This window comes from Microcaecilia unicolor, chromosome 3 (genome assembly GCF_901765095.1).
Source record: "Microcaecilia unicolor chromosome 3, aMicUni1.1, whole genome shotgun sequence".
In the NCBI taxonomy this organism is placed as follows: domain Eukaryota; kingdom Metazoa; phylum Chordata; class Amphibia; order Gymnophiona; family Siphonopidae; genus Microcaecilia; species Microcaecilia unicolor.
Window position 1 is genome coordinate 113857490 of NC_044033.1, and position 22331 is coordinate 113879820.

The 22331-nt window shown below is 43.5% G+C and overlaps 1 protein-coding gene across 4 annotated transcripts in view; it reads right to left on the bottom strand.

Annotated features, from left to right (window-relative positions):
* Positions 1-22331, bottom strand: part of TRMT6 (tRNA methyltransferase 6) — a 101383-nt gene that overhangs the window by 36088 nt on the left and 42964 nt on the right. For all 4 annotated transcript variants that reach the window (XM_030196305.1, XM_030196306.1, XM_030196307.1 and 1 more), the window contains 2 exons: positions 17494-17618; positions 68-432 (listed from right to left, as the gene is read on the bottom strand). In XM_030196305.1, the coding sequence (XP_030052165.1) occupies positions 68-432; positions 17494-17618 (490 nt within the window). The remainder of the gene's footprint in view (positions 1-67; positions 433-17493; positions 17619-22331) is intronic.

Genomic DNA, 22331 nt, shown 5'->3' on the forward strand with positions numbered 1-22331 from the left:
AAAAAAGTCGGCTTTTCTTCCTATAGTTGTGGGAACATTAGGTAGGCCATGGAAAGAGACTCCTTACGTTGTCTTTTTTCTCTTTCGCATTTCTTTGGTCTTGGTTATCCTGATTTTCTAGCTCTCCGGTAGACAACTGCATTGCTTCTTGAGCCTCTGACTCGTTACTCTCTGGGACCATTTCAGAGCTGAATTCCTTTTCAGCCACCTGTTGCCCACCCAGGCATCCGTTGCTGGTCTCTTCCAGGGGCAACTTGTCATTTGGCCCTATAGAGCTGATTTCAGGGGAATACTTCCCAGACAGGAGACTGTTGACTTTGCTAAGAGGGAATTCATGAAGCGTGTCAGAAAAGGACTTCGGAAACCCAAAGCAATCTGTTGCTGCTCTGACAGGTCCACCTCCTGGGTACATCTGAATGACAACACCATACCCTTAAACATAAAAGCAAGACTTTAATTTTACAAACACAAGCAAGTTTTTGCCACGTAAGTTGCCAGAATAGTAGAATACATTTTGAATGCATGTTACTCCACAAAGAATGGGGCATTACATAAGTGCAGATCTTCCCAGACTGCATTTATTCTGTTGGCCTCTTGTGCTCTAGTTGTACATACAATGTGAATCTTCTGTCTGGATCTTCTCTCTTGCATACCCGATTTGGAGCTCATTCAGTATGCACATTAGTAAATACTTTTATAGGAGGAGGTTGTGATATAGGTTTACTAGAGTACTAAATTGAAGAGCACTTTTCCAAAAGTCACTCAGTCCATCAGAATCAGTTTTGAGATAAATAGGTAGCAGCTTTTGGACTGAGTTTTACATAAAGTATTCAACACAAAGTCATTAAAATACCATGGACTTAGTGAGTTTTGACACAGGGATAAACTACATCAAACAAATCTTGCCTTGATGAACAAAATTGATTGCGTAACTAAAACTGACAAATAAAGGACTGCGTTTTGGAAAAGTGCTCTTTAATTTTGTCTCTAAAAGGGCTGTTCTTACTTTCAAGTTAAACATTTTCTTTCCCTGTGCCTCAGTTTTCTCAACCATAATTGGTAAATTGCATGCATCATTCTCCCCCACCCTCAAAAAAACTTTCAGGCAGCAGCCAAGGGATCCACTCCAGAGGTGGCAGCATGCAGGAGTCTGAACTGTTAGGACACTCTAAGATGCTATGTGGATGAAAGTGGCTGTACATTTATACACAAAGACCACTTCAAAGACTGAGGTTTATACCACAGAACATTGAAAAAATTCCACCAATCACTGCTATGAGGAAAAAGGCCTCAAAAGTCTGTCGTACTCAATGAACAATGTCAAAGAAATTTAGTATTGCCACAGACATGTCCATCATAGGCCATAAATAATAAGAGCTTATATTGTCTTTGCACACTTTTGTACTAGAATCATATGGCACTTATCTGCTGCTGCCCAACGGGGTCCCATTTCACTTACAAGTTTTTGTCAAGAGAATACTCTTAGATATGCCATATTGATCTACAAAAAATAACGACAATCAATCACATCTATCTTTCTTTCATGCTGGGTAGCAACGGGACCCTGCTGGGCAGTAGCAGATAAGTGCCATATGTTTCCAGTATAAAAGTGTGAAAAGGCAATATAAGCTCTTATAAAATAAAACAAAAAAATGAGTTTGAATAAAGAAGAGTAGTTTTTGGAGGTTTTTAATGGCCTATGATGGACATGTCCGTGGCAGTACTAAATTTCATTGACACTGTTCATTGACTATGACAGATTTTTGAGGCCTTTTTACTCCTTAATTGAATTAGATTAGCATTTGATTATTTGAACCACAGCAGCGATTGGTGTGCATTTATACACACATGTAGGGCAGATTGGGTCTGCTACTGGAGATGGTATATAAGGGAAGAGAATGCTAGCACAGGATATGGTAGGTATGTGTACCTCCAAAGTTAATTTATTAATTAGCATTCCACTTATTCCTAAGTGATACACAATCAACGTACATAATCATAAATATAACTAAAGAAAAAAAAAAAAACAACCAAAATTCACAAAAATTAATAGTTAGCACAGTGTATTAATACCTCCTCCACCCTTTCATATGCCTAAACAGATGAACTTTTAAAATTTTTTACAGTGTCTGTCATTGCCCTAATTTGAGGAGGAAGCAGATTCCAGATTATAGGACCTGCAATTGAAAGAGCTCTTTGTCTACTTTCCTCAAAGTGTCTTACTTAATCCTGGTATGATCAGACGTTGTGTACCTTCTGATTACAGAACTTGTTGTGGATGATATATTTTTAAAACTATGGCCAAATAAAGATCAGATTCATGCTTTAAAGCCTTGTGAATCAAGAGTAATAGTTTAAAAATTCTTTTCTCAACATACAACCAGTGAAATTCTTTCAAGATTGGAAAGATCTGCTGACATCGTGAACAACCAGATATATTAACCTAGCTACAAGTATTCTGAATATACAGTGCCCTAATACTTATTGTTGATAATCATAAAAATAAAGAGCATTACATTAGTCTAGACTGCTAACTACTAAGTACAATCCACCAATAGTCCAAAAGGAGGGAGACTGTTCTCCCCCCCCCCAAAGGGGAGAAAAACCCCTTCTGCACATGGTGTTCAGCACCTAACTCTGCATATGACTAAGTTCTCAATTCCCAGCGGTTTTAATTCTGCACATAATCTAATTGATCTCAGTTCCCGCCAATACACCAATGTCCTTACTACTGTGAACTCACACCTTAACGACCTTAATCCTCTGAGGCCCTCATCTCTGACCTGCATCTCTGCCAATCATATTTCCCGCTGCTCTGAGCAATTCCTGTCTTTAATTCTGATATCACACAACTTTGTAAGCAACGTCACATGGGACTCTACCTGCAACTTGTAAAAACTCAAAGAGAGCCTACACAAAGTCACAATTGACTTTTCTTTCTACTCAATAACACTACAACTTCCGCCATAACAATGCGTTGGCCTTGGTTGCTACTGCTAGCTTTTCTGGGCTTTCCAACCATGGCTGCCACCACTGGCAATGACTCAGCGATTAAAAGCATCCCAGTTCTACATACCGTCTTGAGTAATCATAAACCCAGGAGGGGCAACGTCCTATTTAATAGATGCCTCACTGACTGCTCTTCCATATTCCGCTCTCAGATTGAAACAATTGTTAAAAGACAAACCAAGACATGCACGTTCCTTTCATAGAAAGACAATCCACCTAAAAATCAATCAAGCATGTTCCATCAGACCACACCACTGTGACCACCACTCCAGTACCATTTAACTACACTAACATTAGATAAGTGGGTAACAAGCTGCAACTACTGAATGATTTGATAACATTCCAAGAGTTAGATATTACATTTCTAGCTGAAACCTGGATGGTAGAAATTGACAGTCCCTCATCCCACATTTCTGTCCTCAGGGTTACAGAAATACAAAACTCCCCTCGCTTGGAAAAACCAGGTGGAGGGCTGGCAATAGTCTATAGAGTTTCCTTCAACTCACCATGGTTAAATCTATGGTCTTAACTTAAACGGAACTAATGCTATGTATCTCCAAGATGAAAAAATCTCCTTTAACTCCACTGGTCTACTATTGATTTACCGACCACCTGGTTCTTGGCCCAAAGCGGAATCCATACTACTAGAGATTATTGCCCAAACCTTCTGCCAATTCTCCACGATCATCATTGTAGGTGACCTAAATTTACACATGGCAGATGACACAGATCCGAATGTAACTATCCTTAAAACTTTCCTATCATTCTGGGAACTATCCTATACTATTCTCAGGCCCAAAGGTCACACCTTCGATTTCTTCCAAGTATTTCTTCCTGACAAACGTCTCCTACCTAGTGGGCTGTACAATGGTCAGATCATTACTTACTAGAGGCAGTATTAAATATGTGCTTATCTAAATCATTTCACCTGAACTCCCCTAACTGATTCGATCTAGGAGGTAAAATTAATGAAGAGGCTTTCTGGTCAACAATAGCTTAGCATAGTCAAAGGCCCGACTTCTTTCCCAACATATAAACCTGCAAACAAAACATCAAATCCCACACCAGAATTCAGTTATATAATGGGATAAATGCATAGACATGTCTGAAACATTTGACAAAGTTGAGATTAGCATATATACCAACTTGGATTTAAGTCTGCCCTTTAGTGATACCACTTGTTCAGAAATCAGAGCCATAAGTATAGACAGCTATTCAAATATTCTCACATGCACACACCAGAACAGGCATCCATACAAACATTGCAAAACAACAACTTCTACTGAGTACATCAAAAAATTTTCTCATTTCCATCTTCCAAAATTCTAGACAGCATATGTACAGATCAGCAGGACCCAAAGCAGTCCAAAACAAGTAAAGTCAGAAACAACAGTTTATACCTAATTGTTCAACCACCCTTAGGATTCATTCACCATTGGGTTTAAAAAGCAAAACCACATGCATGTAAGGACTAAATAAATTAAAACAAAGTTTAAAGCAAATGCCCTTAATATGTAATACTTAGTAGCAATAATGAAACAATGATGGAATATTCAATAGTAAGCAGCCTGAGCCAACAGATTTATTTTTCACTGAACATAATTAACTCGTATGAACTTGGCGGCTAATAGTGTGCTGAACTGGACAATGTTAGCATATTTAGACTGAGTGGACAGAACTTCTGCATGAAGGATGCCCTTCCCTCATTATTCAATAACTCTCTGTGAAATACTAGTAATAAAAAAGGCAAGTGTATTTTTTTATAATATACCACTGCAATCCACAAAACAAAAGGAGCAAGTTGCCAGACATGCCATAATCTTTTGATGTAGGCACAGGGAAAAAAGATATTAAATGCTCCCAGGTTTCAACCTAATTAATGTTTTTTTTAAATATACTTTTAAATAGAAGTCTGATTGTTAAGCACCTGAAAACATCTCTACATGAATACAAGGCATCCCTATAACCAGCCCCTCCAAATGACATGATTTAGAACAAAGCAGTACTCTAACTCATTAAACCAGTACTTCCTCTGTATACGCATCCCTATGCTGCACAAGCCAGTATGCTTAAAAATATAAGTAAAAAAGTAAGGCGCAGTGCCATGCAGGGTGCACGGAGCCAAAGATAACATGGCGCCGTGCCCCGACGGGCATGCGCGCCGAGAAGAGCAAGGAGGCGCAAAGGGGGGGGTGCCGGAGCCCGTCGCTGCGAGGCACCCCGCTGGCAACAGGAGGAGCCAGCGAAGGGGTTAAAAGACGCCCGAAGGAGCCTGGACGTCCTCTTCCGGCGTCCAGGACAAGCAGACTGCAGCAGACCTACCTCGAGCGAGCCTTAGCAGCAGCCACGCGCGTGGTAGCTCCGGTCCCCGACTTCCAGTCCCAAGCAGCTCGAATACGGTGAGTAGGGACGGGGGGGAGAGCATAAATAGGAGGAGTGCGGGGCAGCAGGGCTAATTACTGATCTGAGACGCGAGGACGGCTAGCCGCAAAGCGCCAGGCCCGAGAACGTTGGCCGGCAAAAACTGATTGCGGCTCCGTGGAGCACACGCTCGGCACGCGCTGCGCTATCGGTGGGGGGAGCGGTCTAGCGACGGGGGCAGGACATAAAGTTAAAGTACCCCCTTTCCTTCTTGCTGAACAACCACGAGCGTTATCCTTCCTTGCCCCCAGCGCATCCCATTGGGTAAGAACAGCCGGTGTGCACGTGAATCGGGTCCTATCAGCATCAAAAAGCATTGCGACAGGCCCAGGCAGCCTATGTCCCTCCCACCTCTACATTGAAATCCTTATCCGTTCCCTTAGGGGTTTATAATCACCATAATGACTATTTCCCACGAGTTAACAAGTGCAAACCTGTGCAAGTGTAACAGATATAAACAATATATTATCCACCTTTAGCTTTAAAGTGCTTTAAAGTCAGCTGCTATTATCCCTGGAGTCACGATCTACTTGCTCTCAGACAGGCGATGCGAGACGGGGTTGGCCAGCAGAGGGCAGATATACAATTCATGGTAGCTGAGGTTTGTTTGTTTTGAAAATTTGTGTATAGACATTTTAATTCCTCATGGTTTTTTTTTTTTTTTATTTTCTCTTTATCAGTTTTGTATATTAGCCACAGGGAACGTTGTGGTATTTTGTGGGTTATAAGTAGGGCCTTTTGTGGGTGGGGGGGGGGGGGGGGGGTACTTGGGGGGTACTGAGTGCTGGCACCTTTTTTCCATTGTCTGCTAAAATTGACCCATGGTCCCGAAATGTTTGTAAGGTATGTGTGAACCCTAACTGATTATCTTTTAAGTTTATTTAGATCCCGTGGTGTCGGCATCATCACCCGCCCCTTCCTCGTCCAGCATGGAAACGACGGCAAAAGCAGACGCTGCCGAAGTGTATCCCGAGCGAGAAATGGGAGTGGAGGAAGAGCACGATGGCGAGACAGCCGCATGCATGACTGACCCGCTCGACTCAGCAGGGAGGAAGCGGCCGGTGGCCAGCGGAGAAAAAGGAAAAGGTCAAAGAAAGCAAAGTGGCAAGAAAGCAGCAGAACAAGCCACCCTCGCAGCAACGGCCACACCATCGATGAAGAAAAGAAGCAAGGAGGCGGCCCCGGGAACACCGAGTGACACCGCCAACGGTGTAGAGACCATTCAGCTACAACAGAGACCAGGCAGAACAGGCAGTTGGCCGCACCCGCCGACTAGCGCAGGTTGGACGCCACCATGCGCAGCGGGGCAGGGTGCCATACCTCGGGAGCACGACAGTCCGGGGATGGCGGGGGGACACAGTCAGCACCCGGTGTGGCCACATGGCATGGGATGGGGATACCCGCAGCATCCTCCATGCTGCGGGCCATGGCCAGGTTTTGGCCCCCCTCCTCACCAGGCATGGCAGACACCATGGGCTGCACAGCACCCAGCACCCGCTCTAGCCCAGGGCACCCCAGACCCGAGCTACAGGTGCCCTGCACAGAATATCCCAAGGCAGAAACCTGCTCACATGGACAGAGCAACGCCGCTAGAGCACGCAGGTACGTCCAGCGGGGTGCATGGGCACGAGACTGTAAATGCTGATATGAATGTGAAAAATACGATTTTGGGGGAGGGAACGGGCAGGGTAGCGGGGAGTGTGGCCGCAAATGGGGGGGAGCAGAGCACACACGCAGAGAGTGGGGGGGCCAGTGGGGGACAAAACGCTGCAAAGAAGTAGAGCCCGCATCAGACAAGAAAGGAAAAAAGAAAAAGAAAAAGAAAGGAAAGAAAAAGAGCAGGCGAAGCAGCTCAGACAGTGAGAGCAGCTCAGATTCATTGTCCTCCTCTTCCTCAGATGAGGACGATGAAGCGCGGAATGCTGGGGGTGCGGTACTAAGTACCAGGGACGACCGTCCCCCACCGCTAGCAGCACTTCCGCACATATGGAGATTAGTACCTAAAGCCACCAGAAAAAAGATAAAGAATAGGAAATACTTTGATATATTTAGAGTGCTGGAAGGTAGAAGAAAGGACAAGAAAAGAAAGAAAGACACAAAAGAGAACACATACACACGAGACAAAGGCACGCCAAAGTCAATTGTTAACTGGCTATGGGCCTATGCTGCACAAGCCAGTATGCTTAAAAATATAAGTAAAAAAAGAAGATCAAATAAAAATGCTACCAACAATTAAAATCAACAACGTGGATGGAGCAGTTCCTCTTAGATTTGCTTGCTTTGAAGTTAACGGCTGTGTGGAGCAGAGAGATGGAAAGGGAGAAACAGGCAAAAGGTAAAAGATGGATACATCAGTAGCATGCCTTTCAACGTTTTGAGTTCCATCTCCTTGTTCACACCATTGCCTCCCCAACTTGACTGCAACAAAAATTAAGCCGCATGCGGGGTCATAGCCCTTTGCACACTACTGCTGCCTCTGCCGGTTCCTTCCTCCACTGTCTGCTCCCTCCTCCCAAACAGGAAGTTATTTCTTTGGGGCAGGGGATGGAGGAGGAGGGAAATTGACACTGGCAGAATGGCAGCAGTGGCGCGCATAGGGCTATGGATCAGTGAACGGCTTCATTTTGTTGCAGCCAAGTCAGTCAGGGAGACAGTGGCTTCAGTGGCCCAGTCAGTGAGGGGCAGAGAAGGGATGTTCGCAGTTCCTCCAGGCTGCTGCCGACTCAAAAAGCAGCAGCCAGGAGGAAAAGTTAATACAGTATGAAGTGGCAGGTGCCTTTGATGCATAGGCGCCATTTTTTCTAATGACCCTCTGCACTCCACTTCGCTACACCACTGGGACAGGCCAAAAGTCCTCCAACCTAAACCAATCATGACAAATACATCTTGGACACAAAACAATGCTAGAGCTGACCAACACTGAACTACATTTACACCCATCCCTACAGAGGTTACCTCATTACTTAAAAAAAAAAATGGTCCACTCGACGCATGCCCCTCTCACCTCTTTTCTTCATCCTCTCCCTCTATTACCTAGTGGATAACAGGTATGACCAACGATCTGTTGAACAGGGGAATTCTTCCAACAGTTGAGCCAAATAGCTCTGACCCTCATCCCAAAGGGCAGGAGTCCTAGATCTAATGACACCGTTATTGCCCAGTGGTGAGTGGAGACGTGTCAGTCAACAACTCTCAAAATACCTCGATAAAAACTCTTGCCTTCTTTCAAATCAATTCGGAAACAGGAAAGCCCATAGCATAGAAATTCTACTACTGGTTATGAACTATGTGAAATCACAGCTATCACTAGGCAAGCAAACAATACCACTACAATTTGACATCTCTGCTGCCTTCGACGCAGATGATCATGATTTTCTACTAGAAAAGCTGAGCGAGATCGGGCTATCAGGGCCTGTGCTTAACTGTTTTCACAATTTGTTGGTCAACAGAAGCTATTGCATTCGTAACAACAAGGAGATGTCACAATTTTGGAAACCATCTTGCAGCGTGCCACAGGGTTCCCATCTGTCACTGCTCCTTTACAACATGTTCATGTTGTTCCTCAAGAACATTAATCTACTAAAGGACAAACAAGGACAAACTTCTACTCTTGTATGCAGACATCTTCATGCTAACACCAGCCTTCGCCAACCCATCAGAAACCATCTCTAGACTTTCTATATGTATAGACCGCTTTCAAAATTGGGCCACTGAGAACACGCTAAAGCTAAATATGAACAAAACCAAACATTATGTTTTACGCTTCAAATGGTTCTACTCCAAATACATTAACCTTACCCCTGGGCCTATCTATACCAGTGGAGGAGAAATCCAAGGTACTATGAGCCACCCTAGAATCCTCTTTGTCCTTGAAACCACAAGACAATCAACTGTGGTAAAAAAACATTCTAAAAACTTAGACATCTAAGACTCACCAGATCCTACTTTAGTAGTAGTAGTACTTTGATCAGTCATCATTCGCTTGCTTGTTCAAATGCTTGTTCTTTCTCTCACTGACTATTGTAGTGCTCTTTATTTGGGTGTCTCAGCTAAACTGATGTCTAAACAACTCATCCAAATACATCCACCCGCTTGATTTTCAGCCTTAAGAAATATGGAAGTCTTGCCATACTTAAAACAGCCACACTGGCTCCCCATTCAGAACAGTATTCTGTTTAAAACTGCCTCTGTACTATTCCAAGTTGTGTATGGACTAACCTTGAAAATGCTGATATCTTCAAAAAGACTTCTTATTCGTACACTCTGCATGGTTGCAACATTTTCTGATACTTTGCTCACCAAGCACCAAAAATGTCCACCTCTTCAAATTCTTTGTTCTATTTTTGTTTATAGTCATTCCATTCTGGAACTCCCTACCTACAATATGCCTCAAACCCTCTCTCTCTCTCTTTGAAAGAAACTGTAAACCTTCCTATACGATTGTCGCCATATGTAAAATTGGTTCTACCTTCCTAGTGCTAATAACCACTAGCACTTAACTGTCATAATTCTGAAATTCATATATTGTCGTAACTACCAGAAAAATAGATTATTGATTTAATGATCTTCTGTAAATTGTTTGTAAAATGTTCACAATCTCATATATAATGTATACCAACAAACTAATGTAACCCTAAGAATTACTGCCTACTAGTTTACTGCAAACCGTGGTGAACCCTTTCTGGGGATACAGCAGTATATAAACAATAAATTGATATTGAAATCCTCTGTTTAGATGCAGTCTTTCAATTTACTGAACATCCATGATTAAAAGATCCTTTGACCAATCTTTGAACATGCGGCTGAAATCTAAGAGGTCCATCTAAAACAACCCCCAAATTATGCACTTGTTGCACTAAAGTCCAGTGACGGCACTTGTGCTGGGCCAGAAGCAGTGCACCAAACGAGCGGATGCAAGTATGGTTATGGTGCCGAGGTATGCTAGAAGAGGAAGAGCTCATCTAGAAGCAGAAGGAGGGGGCACCAAAGCATGCATCAGTACACCTCCACAGCCCTCTCAGGAGACTCCACTCTATAGGTGGTGCCACCCCATAAGCAGAACTGTGGTGCAATTGTACTTTCAGCGACAGAGAAGAAGACAAGAAAAGAAAGGTGACAAAAGCAGAAACAGGAGTGTGGCTGGAGGAAAGGAATAAAGTGAGGCTGCCTTAAAACCCTTCATATACACAAACTGCTGGAGTGAGAAAGTGAGACAGGCTTGGGATGAAGGGGAATTGAGAGACTACCTGCTGGATTCACGTTTATGTTTGGGGCTTTGGGCATGTGTTCAAGATAGGTGGTGATAGGTCAGACTAGGGAGAGTTCACCTAGCAGGGGTGAAAAGAACTAAATAGTCTTCTCTTGTGAATTTCTGTAGATGTCAGCTAGCAATTTCCAAAACTTTTAGGAGTATTTGCAGGCTCTCTCTAAAATCATGCATCTTATTTTGATTGTTATTGCATCAATTATCTATAACAAGTTGGCATTTTAAAGGAAGTCAGAAGTTTCTATGAAAAGGACACGACACACGAAGGACACAAATTCGAATTGCTGGAGCTGTGAGCAGCAACTTGAAATCTCGAGTTTACAGGAGGCAGCACAAAGCAGCTATTTACAGGCTGTTTCTCCGTTTGAATCTGCAAATCTGTAGATAAAATATAGTACATTCTCGCTATCCAAGCGCTTGGTATTCGCAGTTTCACATATCCACAAAGGTTCAAATAAGGGACTCAATTCGCCATTTGCGCCACCATGTTTGCATATTCGTAGACATGTGCATTTCAAAACAGCCTTTTTGCTTTTCACTTTGCATTTTTGGCATTATTAACAAGTTAATTGTGCGTATGTTTAAAGTGCTGTCCCATTCAGGAATCTAACCCTGTATTTCCCATAGAACTGAAGTTCACTTTGTGCAGTTTTATGGAAATATAGGTACAGCTGGAACCTAACCCCTATTTGCCTATATGTTCAATATTCGCAAGTTTGCCGTTTGCAAAGTTTACTTTTTTTAAAGGACCATACTGCTGCAAATAGCAATAATGGACTGTATCAAGTCACACATAAGGAGAAATTAGTTCTTACCTGCTAATTTGCTTTCCTTTAGTCCCCGCAGACCGGCCCAGAATGTGACTGATGGGTTGTGCACTCTTTCCAGCAGACTGAGAACTCTGACTCTAGAGAGAACCAATATGAGCTCCTGCCAGCTAGAGACAGATTCAGTATTATCTAACAAACTAGAAGAAATGAGAAAGGAAACTACATTCTGTGCAGAACCTGAGCTGCCACAGGCACCACACTAACAAAGAGCTTGTGCCTCATACGTAATATGTCTTCTGAACAACAAACAGAGGTAATGAACATTTTTTTCTTCTTAATCAAACCAAGAACAATGCAACACCAAATACAAACGCAACCCGAAACAAAATCCAAGCTTGCACCTAATGAATCAGCAGACCAGATAAGCAGAGGGAGGGATCTCGGAAGGTCAGGAGGGACTAAAGAAAAGAAAATTAGCAGGTAAGAACTAATTTCTCCTTCCTTAACATCCCTCCGGACTGGCCCAGAATGTGACTGATGGGAAGTAAAGCAGTATCATTATGGGAGGGACCAAGCTATCCAGCTGTGAGAACACACACACCAAACACTGCATCCTGATGGCTCTGAACATTCAATCTGTAATGCTTCGAGAAGGAACGCAAGGAAGACCAAGTTGCCGCCTTACAGATCTCTAAGGGAGGAACTAGGAAACGCTCTGCCGAAGATGTCGCCTGTCCCTTGCTAGAATGAGCTTTCACCCCCTCGGGTACCGATTTCTGGGAAAGAACGTAAGCAGAAGCTATCATTTCTTTAACCCACCTAGAAATGGTGGATTTAGAAACTACAAACCCCTTACGAACTTCTCCAATCAGCACAAACAGACAATCCATCTGTCAAAATTCCTCCGTAGACCTCAAATACTGCTTCAGGACTCTGACATCGAGACACTGCTCCTCCGACTCAGAGGAAGAACCGAGCACAGGCAAAACAGACTGGCAAATGAAAACGCGACAAAACCTAAGGGAGAAAAGAAGGCATTGGACGCAACACTACCTGGTCCTTGGCAAATTCCAAAAACGGAGGCCGAGAAGACTGCAACTCCAACAACCTCCTAGCCGAAGCAATGGCCACCAGAAACATCAACTTGAGTGTCAAATCCTTCAAAGTACAGGACGCCAAAGGCTCAAAGGGAGACAGAACTAGATTATGATCCCATAACAGAAAAATCGTCCAGGAGGGAAGAGGTATAAGTCCCACTCCACGTAAAAACAGAGCAACATCCGGATGAGAAAGATTTTCCCTGAACATGTCCCCGAAAGCAGGACAAACTGCAATTTGAACCTTAAGCGAAGCCAATGCCAGGCCTTTGTCCAAACCTCGTTGTAAAAACTCCAGGATATGTGCCACTGAAGCGTTTAAAGAGAGACATGTTCAAATCATCATAGCACGCCTCGAACACTCTCCAAGTTCTGCTATAGTTAAGAGAAGTAAAACGATGCCAAGATCGAAGTATCATGGCCACTACGCTCGCTGAGTAACCCCTCTTTGTCAACCTCACCCGCTCAAGAGCCAAGCTGGAAGACAAAATCGACCCAGGTCTGGATGAGCCACTGGGCTCTGAACTAAGAGGCCAAGAGTCTCTGGAAACTTGAGAGGGAACTGACAAGGCGGCACAGAAGATCAACATACCAAGGCTTGTGTGGCTAATCCGGCATCACCAAGATCATGTGACCCCTGTGCATCTCTATTTTCTGAATTAGACGGCCTATCAACAGCCACAGGGGAAATGCAAAAAGACGACCTGCTGGCCAAGGCTGAAGAAGAGCATCTACCCCCTGCGCCTCGAGATTATTTTGGCGACTGAAGTATTGTGGCACTTTCGCACTGACTGAGGCGGCAAAGAGATCCATGACCGGAAGCCCCCCAGCGCTCTACGATCGCCTGAAACGCTGTGTCACCGAGAGTCCATTCCTTGGGATCCAGAGTGTTGCAACTGTGATAGTCTGCCTGAACATTCTCCATGAATGCTACATGAACCGCTGAAAGAGCAACCAGATGCAGTTCCGCCCAATTTATGAGCTGAGCAGTTTCTTGTTTCAACTGACTCCTTGATCCTCCTTGCTGATTGACATAGGCCACCGCTATGGCATTGTCTGACATGATTCGAACTGATCCGTCTTTCAGCAAATGAGAAAGCGCTAGTAGCGCCAGCCAAATCACTCTGGTTTCCAAGAGAATGATCTAATAGGTGGTCTCCGCCCGAGACCAAAGACCATGTGCATACTGACCCTGGTAATGTGCTTCCCAACCTGTTAGACTGGCATCTGTCATGACTACTATCCACTGTGGTGGACCCAGAGGCATCCCCTTGGAGAAATTGGGCGTCTGAAGGCATCAGCAGAGGTTGCCGCACTTCTGGGCTGGTAGTGGCAATTTTCTCTGTAACGAATCCTTCTGTGCAGACTACCTGGAGAGCAGGGACTTCTGCAGAGATCTCATGTGTGGTCTCACCCATAGCACCGACTATCGTTGCTGCCGTGGTGCCCAACACCTGAAGATAGCCCCTCGCACATGGTACCAACTGCTGTAGGAAGTGTCAAATTAGCTCCTGCAACTTGAGTATTCTGGTCTGTGTAAGAAATACTCGACCCCGCCTGGTGTCAAAGCATACTCCCCAGATAATCCAGTGACTGAGAGAGGTGGAGACGACTTTTGTGAATTGACTACCCAACCTAGGAATTGCAGGAAACAAACTACACTGTGACTTGCATACTCGCTTGGTATGACTTTGCTCTGATCAGCCAGCCGTCCAGTAAGGATGAACTAGGTCTCCCTCCCTCTGGAGAGCCGCTGCTAGTACCACCATAACCTTTTTGAAAGTGCGAGGGGCCATTGTAAGGTTGAAGGTCAACGCTCGGAATTGATAATGCTTGCCCAACACTGCAAAACGCAGAAAACATTTATGCATGGGTCGAATTGGAACGTACAGATAGGCCTCTGTTAGGTCTAGCTCTGTCAAGAACTCTGCGGACCGAACCACTACTATGACCGAGAGAAGAGTCTCTATATGAAAAGTGGATACTCTGAAAGCCCAATTGACCACTTTGAGGTCCAGAATTGGTCTGAAAGAGCCCTCTTTCTTTGGCACGACAAAGTAAATGGAATACCGGACCCTGTCTGAGCTCTGAAGAGGGAACTGGACAAATAGCCTGAAGGCTGAGACGCCTTTCCAGAGTATCCCTGACCACACCCTTCTTGAGACAAGACTTGCAAGGAGGAAAGCATCTGGAAGAGGCCATGCAACCTCTGAGACATACCCTTCTCGAATAACCTCTAGCACCCACATCCAAGCAAACTGCGCTAAGCACATTCCCACCAGAATTAGAGGCTAGGCCCAGATTGCCTGGTCTAAAGCGATGAAAATAGTGTTCCCAACCACGGCTAGAAAACATACCACACCTGGATGCCTGAGGCCAGTCCTCCAGCAGCCGCGGAACCTTGGTATCTCCCAGACTGCGGACTAACTTGTCCCAACTCCTCACCAAACAAGAGAGACCCGAAAGGGAAATTTACTGAGCTGGGACTTAGTTGCATCAGCTGATCAACCTCGTAGCCAAAGAGACCGTCTTGCGTCCAAAGTCATAGACTTAGAGGAAGTTCTCAGCAAGTTGTATAAAGCATCTGCTAAAAAGGCAGAGCCCACTTCAATCTTAGCCACCTCGGGTGTATGATTGTCAAATCATCTGAAAATCTATCGAGGACCTTCTCTGACCAGTAAAAGCAAGCTCTAGCAACTAAAGAACTGCAAGATCAGAAATGTCAAAACTACTCTTCAACAATGCCTCCATACGGCAATCCTGAACATCCTTGAGTGCTGTGCAGCAATCCACAGGAACCGCATTCCTCTTAGTAACTGCCGAAACTCCTGCATCCATCACTGGAGGCCTCAGGAAGGCCTTGTCCAAATCAGGGACCAGATACAGATGAACAGCATACTTTGCAGATCTAAAGGAGGAATCCAGAACATCCCAATGTGCCTGAATGACGTCCCTGATATCTTGGTGCATAGGGAAGGTCTTACCAGGCCTTCGAATGCCCTTTAAAAGGAGATCCATCTTCCGTCCCTCTACTGTGGGGGTCTCCTCCTCCTCCTCAAAACGTAAAGTAGTGGAAACCAAAGAAATCAGCTCCTGCAAATCTAGTTTTGTGAAAAATCCTAACCACTGATGGATCTTCTCCTAGAAGAAGAGAGTCAGCACCCGAGTCTACCTGACCAGAGACTTCAGCAACCCACCCTTCAAATGCAAAATCTGGCTCCTCCAGGGAGGGCATCTCTCCTGGTCTGGATCAGAACCCAGGTTCTCCTCCAGATCCCAGGACTGTCTGGGCTGCTTAGCTGAGACCAGCTGATCAGTAGCCCTTCTCCCAGAAACTGAAGGATGGCCCGACTTTTGCAATACAAACGCCTTGTACATCTGCAGTACAAATTCCTGTGAAAAACTCCCTTCAGATCCTGCCTGCAGGACAGGAAGATTCTCTGCCAGCTGCTGTACTGACAAAACTAGTAGAGAATCAAGCCAATCTACTGAAACAGCTGGGGAAGACAAAATGGCGATGTTTTCCACCAAAATCGGCGATGCCGACTTGTTCTTTCCCACACCAAAACACTCCTCCTCCCGACCTGCCGAGGAGATAGAAGAGACGGGACCTGCCTCTGGCGAAATCTCAGACACTGCAATATTTAAAGCAGCTGCTTGCTCCCAGACCCCGTCGTTGACACACTGCACAGCAGCGGAGCTTCTCTGCCATGGCGGCTGAAGGAAAAAAAAGAAACAGCGCAGCTTTTTTTTTTTTTTTTTTTTTAACTCTCTGATGCCAGAGTCAGGAAAGCCTACAGACAGAGGCAAACCGCTAATACAGAAGGGAAGGGAGAACTCCTACAAGCTTGCTGTTACCAAAACCAGGTGCTCGCGTTTTCGTTAGTTTTAAAATGGCAGCCTCTCCCTGCCTTACCGCTGTCCCCCTGAAGTGATTGAGGCAATAAAAAGCATAGCAAGCAGCTAAGACAGCTGCAATAGGGAGCACATAGGGGGAGGGACCCGGCCACCCGAGTTTGACACCTCCAAGGCTGACAGAGAGCCCCACGGGCATCAGCCTTCAGTCAGGTAAAGACCCCAGATGCATAGAAACTACCCTTAATAAACAAACTATACAAGAAAAAAAAAAGTTTTTAAAGAAACAGCAGATAAAAACTAATGGAACAGGAAAACCTACAATAAAGATACTGAAGGGCTCACCACTTTCCACCTGCTAGAGACCGAGAATACTGAATCTGTCTCTAGCTGGCAGGGGCTCTTATTGCCTCTCTCTACAGTCAGAGTTCTCAGTCTCCACCTGCTGGAAGGAGTGCACAAACCATCAGTCACATTCTGGGCCAGTCTGGAGGAACGCTAACGCTAAGGAAGTTACTGTTAAAATCTTACTGCACTACAAAAGCACCAGCTCAGCCTTGAGTGTTGCCCTTATTTTGACACTGAATTGTAATCTATTCCTGTCTCATGCTTTTGTGGAGTTTTACCACTTTTGCTGGGAAGTTGTCCCATGCAGTCACCTACTTATCTGTCACAAGATGCTTCTTGACCTTACTCCTGAATCTCTCTTTTGTACTATCCTTACATATGCAACAAATCATGTAACAAAGTACACAAAAATTAACTGAACTGCATTAAACAAACATTGATACAAAAGCTAAGGATAACTATAGCTTATCCTAGGTTGCATGGTGGCAGTGAAGTACTCCAATTAAGTGCTTCAAGGTCGGCACAATGATTGTGGCATATTGGAGATCGACTGTGTGCAATTTTCTCTCATGTATAACTGTTGTGGTAATCATAAAAATCTAGCATCTCAGGAGAGGGTCAAGAAGCACGGATTTAAATACCTTCTGTGGACCCCCCCCCCCCCCCCCCCCACCACCACCAAACACGCCCAAATGCAAATACATCACTGTTGTGCAAAATTCCTTACCTCCCATACGTTCCATCACAGCCCCCAGAACCAAGCCAGCACAAGTTTCCATTACAATCACTTTACTGCCCGCATGGATGTTCCCCAAAGTCAGCATCTGAGCAAGAGTGTCATAGCGTAATTGGCTGGGAGGAAAAAGAAAGCAGTGTGTGTCAGTTTCAAACTGAACACCAAGACATTCTGTACAAATGTTACTGATCAATCACACAAGTGTATTTAAAAACATGTCAAATGGGGAAACCCCCCACCCCACCCCCCCATAATCCCAGGAGCAATTTTCAAAGTATCTGCATTGATGTAAAGTCCATGCACATTTTATATCTGTAAGCTTTGCTCAAATGTTTAAAAGGAAAATCATGTACGTGTTTGGCATATTCAAGTCTATGCATGTTAATCCTCATAGAAAAGGCAGATGCAAGTGTCCACTATGGCCCATTTTCAAAGGCAAAGGTAATCTCCACACATCCCTGGGAAAACAAGGATATTGTACAGTGGAACAATGTGTGTACTTTTAGTTATATAGAAAGGACAGTTTTCACACAGATGTTTAACCCAGGTAAATGATTTTGAAAATTGTCCTCCCCCAACAGAAGTAGATAAATATCAATTCTAAGATAAGCAAATCAGTTGAACTTGTTCTTATGCATTGTGTGAAAGCATTTTAAAAGCTCTTCTTCCAACCCATATGTCCATATACATGCACTTTCAGCCAAAAACTTTATCGCTTCTTCATGACACTCATTGCGCTCAATGAAATGCAGCCCACATTATAGAAGATGGACTGCTGCTTCTGCCCATCAGTTTTGGCCTTATACTCATTGCTATTTGCTAAAAAGGCTTTGAACATATCTCTCTCTTTTCATTAAAAATCCCCATTTAGTCCCCAGGAAAACTAAAAACTAAAACTAGTAATAATGTTATTCTTTCTCCCACCACAATCCGCAAGTTGACATCCTTGCTGGATAGCACATTAGACAGCTGGGGGCAGGCAATATACCGGCATGCTGTCCTCCTGGGAGTTAGGGTAGAGGGTGAGCAGGATGGATCAGGTCTGCAGAGCACTCCAGTGTAAAAGCAGCAGCATGGACTGTCAATGGGGATCTTTCATCCACATGGGAAGGGCTGAAAATGCTCTTCAGGCAGGTGAGACAAACAAACAAGGTCACAAGTCCTGCTCACAGATGTCCTGTCAGACACAAAGCTTAATGAAGAACTAATTTCTTGATCAGCAGCATACATGCGATAATTCAGGCAAATTTAGGTAGTCCATTATTTGATCAACTCTGACTTGTATGGTGCAGGTGTTAGTCTGATGCAGGGATGATTGGTAACAAACTACTTTTACAATCTTTTAATGTGTAACGTGATACAGGCCTTTAATGCAAATTGGTTTGTGTTTTAAATGTGGATAGATTATAGTATTTGCTAATTATTTTAGCTACCTAGCCTTTAATACAGTTTAAATTAACTCCTCTTTCCTCTTACTTTGTCCAAATCCTCCCTTTCCTCAAGTCTTCTTCTCTTTCTCCTCATAGCTCATCTCTGAAGCATTATCACCCCTTTCATCTCCCTTCACTCCTATCAGGAGTTGGATGACCTGGTGCAAAGGTGAAGTGCACAGAAGATGGTGGCTCCTTCCTCTCTTGTGGAACTTGCAGAATGACTTCTGCTGCTATAGGTCAGGTGACAGCTTTTCACTTTATCTCCACACTCGGTCCCAGTCATGCAATTCTTCTCCTTGAACACCAATGCTGGGAGCAGATTAATTCTACTGACCCAAAGATACCTAGTCACACTTTCTCACTCTTATTACATTTGAGCATCAATGACACTGCAGTGATCTCAATCACAACTTTCATGAGGCAAGCCTAAAAAGAAGAAAAGCCAAGTGACCTAACCAATAAGAAGAAATATGAGTACATCTTCTTGTGTACCACCTTTCCTCTGTGCCATCACTGTTCATTGCAACTATAAGCAAAAAAAAAAAAAAAAAGAGTGGAAAGTGGATCGAGGCACTTCAAAATCAAACCAAGGGATGTTCAATGAAGGATAAAAACTTTACTGGAGATTCTTATCCTTTATTGAACGTCCCTTGGTTTGTTTTTGAAGTGCCTCGATCCACTTCCCACTCCTTTTTTGCTTTGTGTTTTTTCATGGGACCTTGGTGTTCTTGCCACATGTGTGTTTTTTCTTCAGTTCTCCTTGCAACTATAAGAACATGCAAATACAATTTATACTACTGATTCCCAAACTCGTCCTGGGGGAACCCCACTAGTCAGGTTTTCAGTATACCTAAAATAAATATTCATGAAAGATTTGCATGCAATGGAAGAAGTGCATGAAAATCTAACTCATGAATATTCATTGTGGGTATCCTGACTACCTGACTGACTGGGCCTCCAGGACAGGTTTGGGAACCACGGGATCTATGTACATACTTTTAGCCACTGAGTGTAGGGCAATTTTCAGCCCAGATAATTTACTCATATTGCCTCCACTCCTTTCAGGAAGCTTCAAAGCAAATATTTTATGCCACTTAATTAATTTGCAAAGCAATGCTACACTTACATCTTTCAAGACTGATACCCTGGACAGTTCATCTGGAAAAACTCACTCTTTGGGATAGAGTATCTCTGGCAGCCCTGCTCACATTGAGATAAATAAGGAAGCATTTACTAAAGTAGATGTTAGATTTTTTTTTTTTAACTTATTTATGCATTCTTGTATCCCACTATTATCCAAAAACAAGTTTCGATTCAAAGTGGCTTACATTTTACATTTTGGTGGCGTTACGATAGTACTGTGCAATGTGGAGAAGACCACATATAGTTTGTGTGATTATTCATAGAGGATTTGAAGTGGAAAAGATAATAGTGGTGCATAGTACTAGGAATTTGGTTTTGTCTCTGTTCAACCTGGCCAAGTCTGTTGAGGTTCCTGAGGTCTTGTTGGTTAAGATTCACACCTTTCTTTTTCTTAGGGATGACCAAGGTGGGCTATGTTGCAGTCATAAGGGAAAGTGCCTCTATAAATGAGGCACTAGAGATGGATACACTAGACAGTCTAGGAAGAAAAATCCACCTAAGTGGATGGACAACAAAGTCCAATGAAATCAAACAGAATGCAGGGAAAAGTGGGAAGTGGACCAAGAACTTCAGAGACTTAAGAAACTGATGTTTTATTGTTGACTCAATGGTCTTCCAAGACTGTATAGCCATGACACTTCATACATGAAGGAAGTCCCTCAGCCTAGGGCCTCCTCATAAAATTTCCTATTTTGCTTCCCAATGTTGTGCTTTTCTTTCAAATTCCTGTGATCCAAAACTACTCATGCAGAGCCCCGTCAAGCCTCAAATACCCCCCCCCCCCCAACTGTCCTTCAATCCTCAGAGCACCTCTTTGCTCATTAATACTGAAAACAGCCACTGTTAATACATTCATTTTATGTTTTTCCTTTGTACTATAATTTCTTTTTTTGCTACTTCCTGTAAAGCTTTCAGACTCTCTCCCCCTTTGTCGTTCCTAGACCATCTTTATTCTTATGTCTTTTATACACATTTTTGTCCCCTTTCCCTACCTTATTCTTGAACAAGATCAGCTTTTTTCATTCCTTTTCTTGCCACCCTTCAATATCCCTTCCCCTCCTCACTCTCCCTGTTCCCATTTTGCCCACATTTACTTCCCCATTATCTTCTCAGTAGCCTACGGCCATAGACACAGCCTCATATGCCCAGAGTCTCATGGACATGCTTATTGATCCAATAAAACATACTGGAATCTACAAAATTCTAGTTTTCTATTGCTACTGGAACTTGCAGACAGTGCACACATACTCCAATGAATCACTTTTATGATCTAACTCAAAAGGAGTGGATCACACAGGAACAATTAAATTCTAAAAGAAGTCTTTTTATTATCAAAAACGCCCAATGTGACCACGTTTCACCCATTTCAGGGCTGTGTCAGGGGTTGACTGCAATACAGTATACTTATGTTAGTAACAAGCCAAATAAAAACATCACATTTATGAAAACAGAACAAGTAAAATATTCAGTATATGGGAACCAGCTGCCAAAGTGTGCACAAATATGCCTTCAACAACAACAAAAATCAAACATGCTACAATAAAACTACATTAAGAAAATCAACACATACAGTGGACTTGGAAAAATTCCGCATTTTTAGGTATAACTTGTCTGGAATGTTTTTACGTTTGGGGAGCGTGCCAGGTGCCCTTGACCTGGATTGGCCACTGTCGGTGACAGGATGCTGGGCTAGATGGACCTTTGGTCTTTCCCAGTATGGCACTACTTATGTACTTATGTACTTAGTATCTGGGAACCAATCAGGTGTGCACAGACATGCCTCTTACATTTGTATGAAAAACATGTTATCACAGTGTTGGGGAAGCAGAAAGTATAGAATGCATAAACATGCCTTTTGTGTTGAAAATAATTGAAAACATAAAAACAGTATGACGATAAACTGGTTTACTATAAAAAATTATGCTAATACATACCAGTAGGAGGGATTTAATGTACAATTTCCCTCCAAATTGTATAGAATTTAATCTGACTTTGAATGCAGTGCCTTTTTGTGAGATGTTACCTGCTTCTGAAAAGGGGACTGGATGTTCATTTTGTTTGACACTGGGGACATTCATCAGTTTACACCCCTTCCTTCCATGTTTTTCTAAATGGCTACTTTTGACCTGCCTCTCTCCCACATGCATTCTCTCAAATCACTCCTTCTGTCTCTCAATGCAGTTTGGAAGGATAGAAATAACCTTTAGAACTGTATTTTACATATTGCCTTGCTTCAGGTATGATTTCAGTTGA